The sequence below is a fragment of the Mercenaria mercenaria genome, chromosome 6, assembly GCF_021730395.1.
Source record: "Mercenaria mercenaria strain notata chromosome 6, MADL_Memer_1, whole genome shotgun sequence".
Classification (NCBI taxonomy): domain Eukaryota; kingdom Metazoa; phylum Mollusca; class Bivalvia; order Venerida; family Veneridae; genus Mercenaria; species Mercenaria mercenaria.
The window spans coordinates 81,965,809-81,978,876 of NC_069366.1; the positions used below are offsets into that span (position 1 = coordinate 81,965,809).

Consider the following 13,068-nt stretch of genomic DNA (forward strand, 5'->3'; position numbering starts at 1 on the left):
TACATCCTTGGTACACTTGGTACGTTCTTAAACATTCTGTCTACATCCTTGGTACACTTGGTACGTTCTTAAACATTATGTCTACATCCGTGGTACACTTGGTACGTTCTTAGACATTCTGTCTACATCCGTGGTACACTTGGTACGTTCTTAAACATTCTGTCTACATCCGTGGTACACTTCGTACGTTCTTAAACATTCTGTCTACATCCGTGGTACACTTGGTACGTTCTTAAACATTCTGTCTACATCAGTTGTGTACTCGGTACGTTCTTAGACATTCTGTCTACATCAGTGGTACACTAGGTACGTTCTTAAACATTCTGTCCAAGTTGTACACTTGGTACGTTTTTAAGCATTCTGTCTACATCAGTTGTACACTTGGTACGCTCTTAAGCATTCTGTCTACATCAGTTGTACACTTCGTACGTTCTTAAGCATTCTGTCTACATCAGTTGTACACTTGGTACGTTCTTAAACATTCTGTCTAAGTTGTACACTTGGTACGTTCTTAAGCATTCTGTCTACATCAGTTGTACACTTGGTACGTTCTTAAGCATTCTGTCTACATCAGTTGTACACTTGGTATGTTCTTAAGCATTCTGTCTACATCAGTTGTACACTTGGTACGTTCTTAAGCAGTCTGTCTAAGTTGTACACATGGTACGTTCTTAAGCATTCTGTCTACATCCGTGGTACACTTGGTACATTCTTAAGCATTCTGTCTACATCAGTTGTACACTTGGTACGTTCTTAAGCATTCTGTCTACATCAGTTGTACACTTCGTACGTTCATAAGCATTCTGTCTTCGTTGTACACTTGGTACGTTCTTAAGCATTCTGTCTACATCAGTTGTACACTTCGTACGTTCTTAAGCATTCTGTCTAAGTTGTACACTTCGTACGTTCTTAAGCATTCTGTCTAAGTTGTACACTTGGTACGTTCTTAAGCATTCTGTCTACATCAGTTGTACACTTGGTACGTTCTTAAGCATTCTGTCTAAGTTGTACACTTGGTACGTTCTTAAGCATTCTGTCTACATCAGTTGTACACTTCGTACGTTCTTAAGCATTCTGTCTAAGTTGTACACTTGGTACGTTCTTAAGCATTCTGTCTACATCAATTGTACACTTGGTACGTTCTTAAGTATTCTGCCTACATAAGTGATACACTTGGTACGTTCTTAATGTTAAACATTCTGTCTACATCAGAGGTACACCTGGTTACGTTATTAAACATTCTGTCTAAGCGGTACGTTCTTAAACATTCTTCTTTTGTTTCTTACATTTATGGTTACATGTTCTACTTTGTATACTTACACCAGTGGTACATCTGGTATATCCTTAAACATTCTGTCTAATTTGGGTACAATTCTGTCCTCATAAAGTTCTTGAAATCTTTGCATGGCAACATCCTGAAATATTATTGTTAAAGTTACCTACAAGGTGGCAACACTGACCAATTTTACAATAAAAATACATTTCTTTTTTTTTTTAATTTTAAATGCTAAAGAACAAAAAAATGTGGAAAAATGACATGTTTTTCAAGCTTAAATAAATTTTAGCAATTAAGAATTTTGTCATAAAATTAAGCCTATTTTGCCTCAATATGTTCTTACATTTTAAGGAAACGTTCAGAAGTCAACAGAAAGCATAAATGTTTATTTCTATTTTCGAATGTTTAAATGTTTAAGAACAAATAAGTTAACTCCAGTCTTTAAGCGCTGTGTCACGGCTGTAAAAAGTCTCTCCGTACTTGGATTTATTGTTATTATAATTTTCTGATCCTTTGGGTTATTATTCCATTTTACTGTAATAGAATTCCGCGTAAGCAGGTGCTATGAGGCGCAAGGGGTGCAAATTTCATCACCTATCATGAAAAGACTTAGTCAAACCGAGTTTGCTATTGTTATTTTGCTTGGTTGCGTTTTGTGCCTCGAGTGGATCTTACACATTTTATTGAACTGTACATAAAGAACATGTATCTATGGTAACAACTTTAATGAATTTAAGGCTACTTTCAATACTCGCTGATAGTTATATCTAAACTCGTCTTTACAATGAATTCTATATTTAACATTGTCTGGCAAACTCCTCAACAATCTCGGGCAAATTTTCTATTTTGTTTTCCACACTGACTTGCTTCGGTTAACTTTGACTGTAACCGAGTCGATCGCAGAATATGTCCAAAATAAACGATATTTGCAGATGAAAATTATGATTGTCAACTTACTCCATCACTTATAAAAAGGCTGTCATTGTTCCTCAGAACGTTATTATACTGCTCGACCGTCCCTTGGAAATTCGCTCTTTTGACAATCTGGAATGAAATAAAATCAATTTCATAATAATTTATATGAACTATAAAATCGGCTATTTTTCTTGAATTTGTGTGAGATGCATATATAGGCTGAAAAAGAAACGTGTCCAGTACATAAAGACCAGAAAATTCAGCAGCTAACTATAATACTTGTGCAAATTACGTTATATCACTGAACAATAAAAAAATAAAAGGCAATATTACATAAGAAGGATATAGTTCAGAAAATCAGTGCAAACTAGTTCCTATTATGACAACTTAGATACATTCAGAAAGAATTCGTCTGGTTTTACCGGCTGGCGGATGTCGTGACATAACTGGTACTTTAATATCTAGTGCAATTGGAAAGTGGTACATCACGATAAGATGAACAAGAGATCACAGAGTGATCTTGGCGCCCACCAATGTGCCATTTTTGAGTGTTCCAAATTTCAAGACTTGTTGACTAGCTCAAGGTCAAATTTCATATCCATACACAACACTGTGCATGTGGTCCAAATTCGAAAGCTGTAGCTTGAGAAATGTGAAAGTAGGTCACTTGATCAATTTCAAGAACAAAATTCTTTGTACACAAAACTATGTATGTGCATCAAGTTTGAAGGCTGTAGTTTGAGAAATTTGAAAGTAGGTCACTAGGTCAATCTTAAGGTCAAAGTTTATTTCGGTACACAAAACTATACAAGTGGTTCAAATCAAATTTGAAGGCTGTAGCTTGAGAAATGTGAAAGTAGGTCACTAGGTCAAAATCAAGGTCAAATTACACTTCAGAACACAAATCTATGCAAGTGGTCCAAATTTAAAGCATGTACCTTCAAAATGTGGAAGTAGGTTACTAGGTCAATGTCAAGGTCAAAGTTTGTTTCGGCACACAACCCTATGCATGTGGTCTAAATTTAAAGCCTGTAGCTACAGAAATGTGAAAGTAGGTCACTAGGTCAATGTAAAGGTCAAAGTTTGTTTCGGTACATAAAACTATGCATGCGGTCCAAATTTGAAGGCTGTAGCTTCAAAAATGTGAAAGTAGGTCACTAGGTCAATGTAAAGGTCAAAGTTTGTTTCGGTATACAAAACAAAGCATGTGGTCCAAATTTGAAGGCTGTAGCTTGAGAAATGTGAAAGTAGGTCACTAGGTCAAAATCAAGGTCAAATTTCATTTCGGAACACGAAACTATGCATGTGTTCCAAATTTGAAGCCTGTACCTTCAAAAATGTGAAAGTAGGTCAATGTCAAGGTCAAAGTTTTTTTCAGTGCACAAAACTATGCACGTGGTCCAAATTTGAAGGCTGTAGCTACAGAAATGTGAAAGTAGGTCACTAGGTCAAAATCAAGGTCAACTCATGTCAAGGTTCATCTTGCCACTCAAAACCATACATGTGGTCCAAATTTGAATGTTGTAGGTTATTGACAAGAAGATTTTAAAAAAAGCTTTTCCCTATATAAGTCTATATGAACCATGTGACCCCCAGGGCGGGGCCATATTTGACCCTAGGGGGATAATTTGAACAAATTTGGTAGAGAACTACTAGATGATGCTACATTGCAAATGCCAAAGCCCTAGGCTTTGTGGTTTGGACAAGAAGATTTTCAAAGCTTTTCCCTATGTAAGTCTATGTAAACCATGTGACCCCTGGGCGGGGCCATATTTGACCCTAGGGGGATAATTTGAACAATCTTAGTAGAAGACCACTAGATGATGTCACATACAAAATATCAAAGCCCTAGGCCCTTTGGTTTTGAACAAGAGGTTTTTCAAAGTTTTTCCCTATATAAGTCTATATAAACCATGTGACCCCTGGGGCGGGGCCATATTAGACCCCAGGGAAATAATTTGAATCATCTTGGTAGAGGACCACTAGATGATGCTGCATACCAAATATCAAAGCCCTAGGCTCTGTGGTTTTGGACAAGAAGACTTTCAAAGTTTTTCCATATATAAATCTATGTAAATTATAGAAAGAAACAAAGGGCCATAACTCACTAAAAAATTGTTGAACCAGTCTGAATTTCAGGGGGACACAACTAGGGTACCAATACATCATTCTGACAAAGTTTGGTCCAAATCCCCCTGGTAGTTTCTGAGGAGATGCGATAACGAGAAATTGTTAACGGACGGAAGGACGGACGGACGGAAGGACGACGGACCACGGACGCAGAGTGATTTGAATAGCCCACCATCTGATGATGGTGGGCTAATAAGATATGAAATATATCGATGTAAAACACTCTAAAGAGGAAAAAATATAATGAAACAAAAGACATAATTAAAACACGCACGAACGAAAACTGGCCATATGCCACAGAATGTATCTTACAAATGGATTTATGTGTAGCCAATCTCACAGACAGGTCGCTCAGTTAAACCTGACGCGTAACAGAACATTTAAACTAATCATAAACACAGGATTCAGTTATATGTTAACTTGCAAAGAATTTTAAGATTTTTTTTTCTAATTCCAATATTCATGACTATTTTTAACAGTCTATAATCTTACTTAGTTATTATTGAAGACAAAATTACCTTCTGTAGCTCTTTATACACTCTGTTGACCTCTCTAATTCCCGCTTCATGTATCTCGTCAGCTGTTAGATTCACAGACAGTTGCCATTTTAAACACGCTTTGTAGTATTCAGCTCCCTGTGGTAAACCTCCAACTCCAAATGATGTTCTGGTATTTGGTATGTATGTCTGAAAATGAATGTAATTTATAACCATTAGATTAACACCATGATATGACTGAGATAATTGTTTTACAAAGAGTTTCATGTTCTCAAACACAGTTAAAGTGGTATTCGAGGTTATAGAAGCGTAGTTAAGAGGTTAGCCAACCGGCTGTTACTGCCTACATTTTCTTCTTTCAGTGACAAACCTGCATTTTAAGACTTATAATCGAATCTGTGTATTGTATATTTGAAACCAGGGCTTCTTGCGAAGAATTCACATAGTGAATCAAATTCAAAGTTAACATATTTTACTAAATAGAAACTTAAATGCAGAAAGGTTTGTTTTATTGTCTACTAATTTATTTTTTTTTGAAGGTATACTGTCCTTTAAGTAACTTTTGCATATTAATCTAGTTTCTAACAACCCTGCCTCCCTCACTCAAAAAGACATTTAAAAAAGCAATTCCTAAACATTTCCTTAGGGTTTATGAATGTAACTTTGTAAACAGTTGTTTTAATTTTTCGTGTGACGTTTTCCGATTATTTTCTAAGGAAAGCACTTACATTTGTGATGAAGTCGGCGAGAGCTTTCATTTTGCTGAGAAGGTACTCCACATTGCTTTTTGCTAAACTCCTGATTTCGCTTTTCCTTGACAATGAAAAAAAGGTTGATATTTAAAGCAAAATCATTAGATCGTGTCAAAGTCATGAATTTGTCACAAGACACTCGATAACGTTCATGTCAGTTTTTGTCTATAATATTTTTTGTACTAGTATTCAGCATTTTCCGCAGTGTGCTAAAATCTTTTTAAACCATATCTTTGCCTAAATATTTAGGTCTATCACATGAGCTAAGTTACTACGACTTGATCTTGCAAAGGTTAGTGGCAAGTTGTTAGAAGGGTTCGACCTTAAATCACTCGGACATGGAGGTTTCTGTAACAATTAACGGATAAACAGCAGAACGAACTTATATTGCTAACTATCATTAGTTTATACATTGTTTATTTTAGGTCGATTGTGAAGGAAGTTCTACATTATCTTGACATAGGAGGTTTTTGCAACAATTAAAAAGCACAACGTACTTTTATGGCTACATGTAACTATGATTTTAAACTATCAGTATCCTCTTACAGAAGGTACTTGTGACAATTAACGGATAAACTTGAAACTTTACGTACTTTTACCGCTTACTAGTAATATCTTGATAAAAGGCAAGAGGTCAATGCGTTCATAAAATAAAAGCGAAGAAACGAAATATGGACAGTTTGGAAACCTACTTGCTCTCATCGGTAACGTTTGCATCCAACATCTCCATAAACGGCTCATACATTGGGAAAGCTGTAACGTTGTCTTTGAATTGGTTGTAAATTCTGTTCAATTTTCCAGGAACCTTCTCCTGGTTTTGAAAGAAAAAATGTTATACATAATTCATATAACTAAAACGGTACATGCAGAAAAGTTTCCACTGATGATAATTAGCGAGTGGTATTCACTCAAGTATCTTACCCATAACCAGAGACATAATTAGATACATGAGCCGCGCCATGAGAAAACCAACATAATGCGTTTGCGACCAGCATGGATCCGGACCAGCCTGCGCATCCGCGCAGTCTGGTCAGGATCCATGCTGTTCGCTAACAGTTTCTCTGATTGCAATAGGCTTTGAAAGCGATCTTGGCAGCATGGATCCTGACCAGACTGCGCGGATGTGCAGGCTGGTCTGGATCCATGCTGGTCGCAAACGCACTATGATAGTTTTCTCATGGCGCGGCTCATATTTAAACTTTATTACTGCCAAATGTTACATTATTATACAGGGTAGTTCTCTGTCGGTAATATCGACTAAAGCACTGTTATATTTCTCTAACAAAAGCAGTTTGCGATTTCACATTTGTGTGGATACGCGTGCGTGTAGGATCTTATTATTTATTTCAATAAGGGTTTGAAGTGTCAAAATGCAGAACATTACAATTTTCCGCGAAAGTTCAAAATGTAGGTCTACTTGAAAACCTACTTCTAGAGTCTCAAGTTAACGAGTACATTCACTTCTAACGAGAAAGCCGTTTAGTACGCGTAAAGATACGAGTTTTTTTTAATCTCTTTTACTGTCATGATTACAAACTTTTAAACGTTAATTTTCATATATTTTAGTTTGCGTATAGCGTATATATTAAAAACTCTCTTTCAGAAAGCTATATAATTTATAAATACATTAATTAAGATACATAAATGTCACGCATACAAATAAAAATGTAAAATACGCTATCTATTTAATATGTATATATGAGCCGTGCCATGGGAAAACCAACATAGTGGGTATGCGACCAGCATGGATCCAGACCAGCCTGCGCATCCGCGCAGTCTGGTCAGGCTCCATGCTGTTCGCTTTTAAAGCCTATTGGAATTGGAGAAACTATTAGCGAACAGCATGGATCCTGACCAGACTGCGCGGATGCGCAGGCTGGTCTGGATCCATGCTGGTCGCATACCCACTATGTTGGTTTTCTCATGGCACGGCTCATATATTTTATATACAGTAATTGCTGTTTTAATTATGATGCATTTCATTACTAGTAAACGCTATGCATGTCGGACAGTTGATTATATGCCTCACGGGTCTTCGACATCGGAATTATTGAAATAAGAAAGCAGAACGTGGAAGTATAAAACCTTAAGCCTGCTGGCGGCAAGTGATTCTTCCTTTGCGATCCGAGTGCAGACCAAGATCAGCATGCATGTCCGTGCAGGCTGATCACGGTCGCACTGGTCGCTATTCAGTTAGTAAGTAATCAGTGACCCCCTCTTCGATTAATAAATGGTATTGCTCAAACTGAATAATGGACCAGTCCATTTTAGAAATTCAGCAGGGTATAATAACTTAATCATACACCTGACACACTTTTTCATTCCCTATAGCTTATTTACAAATTATTCTAGACTTATTGATGAAAAGCTACTTCATTCCATTTTTGTTGACCTTTCTTTTTGAAAACGGTTATGAGATTTTCAATTGATCAAGCGAATTACTGAATGAATCAGGCATACCAGCAACTGTTTACATATTCAAATATTTTAAAATGTATTCAGTTTAGTTATGCTGCGTGGTTTTTGATTAAAATCTTGCACGTCGAGTTAAAAAAGATATACACATGATTTAAAAGCCTTACATTGGACTAACATTATTATACTAATCGCCAACAACACCATCGGCTTATGGTTTTTACTATCATCATCTTAATCATTAATATCATGTTGTATCCATCATCATCATCATCATCATCATAACCATAATCATCATAATTTATATATACTGTTATTGTTATCATCATCAGCAGTATTATATTGTAAGAAAATATCATCATCATCGTCATGATGATGATGATCATCATCATCATAACTGCTATCATTATCATAGTGTTAAACAAGAGCTGTCCGTAAGACAGCCAAGCTCGACTATTCGAAATATTGTCACAGAAGCAGGAAATTATTACCCAAAATGTTAAATATCAAAAGAGTTTTAAGTTCGAAAGGGGACATAATCTGACCAAAATACATATCAGAGTTATGGGACTTGATGCTATCAACTAGTTTTATAACCCCGAAGAAACATGTTAAGTTTCAATTCAATATCTGCATTAGTTTTGGGGATAGTAACTTGCATATAAAACTTTAACCAGAATTTTCTAAGTCCAAAAGGGGGCATAATTTGCTCAAAATACATGTTAAGAGTTATGGAACTTGACCCAGTGAGGTTGGTAATTGACCTAGAAAAAGAATAAATAAGTTTCAAAGCTTTGCCTTTTGGTAATAGCTGTATGTACTTGCACGCAAAACTTTAACCAGGATTTTCTAAGTCCAAAAGGGGGCATAATTTGCCCAAAATACATGTCAGAGTTATGGGACTTGGTGCTATCAACTAGTTTTATAACCCGGAAGACACATGTGAAGTTTCAATTTAATATCTGTAGTAGTTTTGGAGATAGTTACTTGCATGTAAAACTTTAACCAGGATTTTCTGAGTTCAAAAGGGGGCATAATTTGGCCAAAATGCATGTCAGAGTTATTGGACTTGACCCAGTGAGGTAATTGATCTAGAAAAAGAAAAAATAAGTTTCAAATCTACATGCCTTTTAGTAATAGCTGTATGTACTTGCACGCAAAACTTTAACCAGAATTTTCTAAGTCCAAAAGGGGGCATAATTTGGCCAAAATGAAGGTCAGAGTTATGGGACTTGGTGCTATCAACTAGTTTTATAACCCCGAAGACACATGTGAAGTTTCAATTCAATATCTGCATTAGTTTTGGAGATCGTAACTTGCATGTAAAACTTTAACCAGAATTTTCTAAGTCCAAAAGGGGGCATAATTTGCTCAAAATACATGTTAGAGTTATGGAACTTGACCTAGTGAGGTTGGTAATTGACCTAGAAAAAGAATAAATAAGTTTCAAAGCTATATGCCTTTAAATGATAGCTGTATGTACTTGCATGCAAAAACTTAACCAAGGTGTGACGCCGACGCCGACGCCAGGGTGAGTAGAATAGCTAGACTATTCTTCGAATAGTCGAGCTGAAAACTAAACTATCATTATAATCGTCATCATCATTATCATAAATTTGTGAGAAACCAGCATTATTACCACCATCAGTATCATTATTAATACCATTTTGCTAGATTTTGCTAAAAGACGTTAACTAATGACTTACTACGGACTCTTTGCTGTGAGTTGTCTGGCCACGGACAGCAACATTCATCCTTTCCATGATCTGGTCTATCTGAAAGTATAAAACATTATATAACTGCTTAAGTGCACATGCCCGCAGAAACATAGACTGGCATCAGTCGTTAGAGTCATTAAATGTAAAGTACTTGGCCATAAAATCAATTCTCTCTAAAAACACTTTCTGAAAAAAAAATACAATATCTCTTACCTTTGATAAGCCGCAGTAAAGGGGGAGGGGGTCACAGAAAAAGGAAAAGAAGATTTTGCATATTGTTGACATATTTTTTTTAGATCTAAATAGAATGGGAAATGTTTAATCTCAACAGACTGTGTAAGTCTAACAGAAACACATAAAATATAAAAATATATTCTAAACAGATTGCGATGTCAACATTATTAATCAATTTTAACTGAATGATATTTCGCATGTATGATAATGCTGTTTAAGGTAATGGATCGGTATAAATTACTATCGGCAATGTCCGTGCGAGTACTGTTCTCTGTATGAAACTTCGGTGTTGCTCGTGCTTGTTGCTCGTGCGAGTCAAGGATTAGGTCTGCAGCGTGTTTATAGATCTGTGAGAGGATTTGAGATTCCAGCGAGCGTAGCAAGCGAGGTTTTCAAATCCACCCACAAGCTATAAACAAAATACTGACCTATTCCAAGAATGAATTACCTACATGCTCCTTTGTTGTAAATAGCCAAGTATATAAAGCTTTACTGTAGTGTTTAATTAAAAACAAATAAATAAAAAAGAAGGAATGGAGCCACGTGTCTTATCTCGGTATCTTATCTCGAGTGCGCAACTTAGAAGGACGCTGTATGAAATATTCGGCTTTATCATCAGATAGGGCAAGTATTTGCGTAATGTATTTGCGTGTAATATTTATCACAGAATGTCACAATATGGGTAAGTTTTCTTACAATATTTATGACAATGCTAAGGGATGCGGCAAATATTTCTCACAGTTTTGCACATTTTCAACCCCCACCTCATCACCCTGATACATGCTTGTGGCAACGTTAAATGTCGCAACGCCGCTAAATGTCGCAACCACCATTAAATGTCGCAAGGTTGACGTTAAATATCGCAACCACCGCTAAATGTCGCAAAATCGTGTGCCGCTAAATGTCGCACCTTTAACGTTAAATGTTGCAAAAATTTGCCCACCGTTATAATATGTCGCAACACCAACGCTAAATGTCGCACAGCAAAATAAGGTAAGTTAAACATGCATGCTTGATTTGGGAAGGGCTGAATTGACCTTTCACTCTAATCTGCACGTTTGCTTTTCAGTGGTACCGCACCATACATACGTTATATTTCATATGTAAAGGTTTGAGCGCTAACGTGGTACTCGCCACAGTACTAGATTTATTTCAGGTCTGAACTATATAATTCTACGGAGTCCTGTTTAGCTCATGAGACATTTGGCTAGGGCTCCGTATTGTCGCGCTTTGTATCGCATGTCTTCGACTGAATTTCGTTACACAACAGGCCGGGGGCCAGAAATTGTTGATCGAGGATGGGAGGTGGGGGTCACCAGTTTAAAACTAAAGCGTCACCGGCGACGTGCGGTAGGTACGGGGTTCCTCTGTCCGTATTTGTGGGAAAGATTTTTTTTATATACAGGTATGAAATGTTGGCCTGTGGTGCATTTTTGTCTATTTTAAGGTGCGTACACTACTAGAGGGGCACTCCCCTTATTTTAGGTGGTTAGGGTCTTTTCCCATGGACAATTTGGAAATACAAGTATGGAATGAAGACTTTTATTGCATTTTTTGCTCAAAATTTCGGTGTATGGGAGGGGTCATCCCTGTCATTTTCGAGGGCTCAGGGTCTCTCCCCGGGAAAGTTTGAACAAGAGCTGTCTGATGACAGCGCGCTCGACTATTCGAAGAATTGATTGAAGAATGGTGTCAAAATATTTCAACGGATATTCAGACAAAAGAAATAAATACATTAGACAAACAATGTTCCTGTATTACTTTGATTTTGATAAGTCTTGCACTAAATGGCAATATATGAGCCAATTTCAAAGTCCAAAAAGGGCCATAATTCAGTCAAAATAGTTATGTACTCTTGCCTACAGATGGAAATCATAATGATAAACAAGTGTTCAAAGTTTTAAAGCCATATGTCAAATAGTTTTGACAAAACATGGACTTGTATGGAAACAGAACCAATTTCAAAGTCCAAAATGGGCCATAATTCAGCCAAAATAGATGACAGAGTTATGTTCTCTTTCCTACAGATAGAGACTATTATACTAAACAAGTGATAAAAGTTTCAAAGCCATATGTCAAACACTTTACAAAAAATATGAACTGGTACAAAAAACTTAACCAAGATTTCTCAGTCAAAAAGGGCCATAATTCAGCCAAAATCCTTGATGGAGTTATGTACTCTTGCCTATAACTGGACATGGTGATGGTAAACAGGTGTTGAAAGTTTCAAAGCTTTATCTCAAAAGGCTTTGTCAAAATATGAACTGGTACGAAATATTAACCCAGATTTCTAAGTCAAAAAGGGCCATAATTCAGCCAAAATCCTTGATGGAGTTATGTACTCTTGCCTTTAACTGGACATGGTGATGGTAAACAAGTGTTGAAAGTTTCAAAGCTTTATCTCAAGAGATATTGTCAAAATATGAACTGGTACGAAAAACTTAACCATGATTTCTAAGTCAAAAGGGGCCATAATTCAGTCAAAATCCTTGATGGAGTTATGTGCTCTTGCCTATAACTGGACATGGTGAAGGTAAACAAGTGTTGAAAGTTTCAAAGCTTTCTCTCAAAAGACTTTGTCAAGATGTGGACTGGTACGAAATATTAACCCAGATTTCTAAGTCAAAAAGGGCCATAATTCAGCCAAAATCCTTGATGGAGTTATGTGCTCTTGCCTATAACTGGACATGGTGATGGTAAACAAGTGCTGAAAGTTTCAAAGCTTTATCTCAAAAGACTTTGTCAAAATATGAACTGGTACGAAAAACTTAACCATGATTTCTAAGTCAAAAGGGGCCATAATTCAGCCAAAATCCTTGATGGAGTTATGTGCTCTTGCCTATAACTGGCCATGATGATGGTAAACAAGTGTTGAAAGTTTCAAAGCTTTATCTCAAAAGACTTTGTCAAAATGTGGACTGGTACGAAAAACTTAACCCAAGGTGTGACGCCGACGCCGACGCCGACACCGACGCCGACGCCGACGCCGACGCCGTGGTGAGTAGGATAGCTCTACTTATTCTTCGAATAGTCGAGCTAAAAACAGGTATTAACTGGTTGCTTCTGGTGCATTTTTAGCTCACCAGAGCCAAAGGCTCAGGGTGAGCTATTCTGATCAGTCACCGTCCGTC

At 36.8% G+C, this 13,068-nt stretch overlaps 1 protein-coding gene across 1 annotated transcript in view; it reads right to left on the bottom strand.

Moving 5' to 3' along the window:
• LOC123548403 (uncharacterized) overlaps positions 1 to 13,068 on the bottom strand; it is a 48,966-nt gene that overhangs the window by 16,717 nt on the left and 19,181 nt on the right. Inside the window, exons 5-10 of the mRNA XM_053546469.1 lie at positions 9,692 to 9,760; positions 6,263 to 6,381; positions 5,547 to 5,631; positions 4,840 to 5,007; positions 2,234 to 2,320; positions 1,321 to 1,415 (exon numbers count right to left, since the gene is read on the bottom strand). Coding sequence (XP_053402444.1) covers positions 1,321 to 1,415; positions 2,234 to 2,320; positions 4,840 to 5,007; positions 5,547 to 5,631; positions 6,263 to 6,381; positions 9,692 to 9,760 — 623 coding nt within the window. The remainder of the gene's footprint in view (positions 1 to 1,320; positions 1,416 to 2,233; positions 2,321 to 4,839; positions 5,008 to 5,546; positions 5,632 to 6,262; positions 6,382 to 9,691; positions 9,761 to 13,068) is intronic.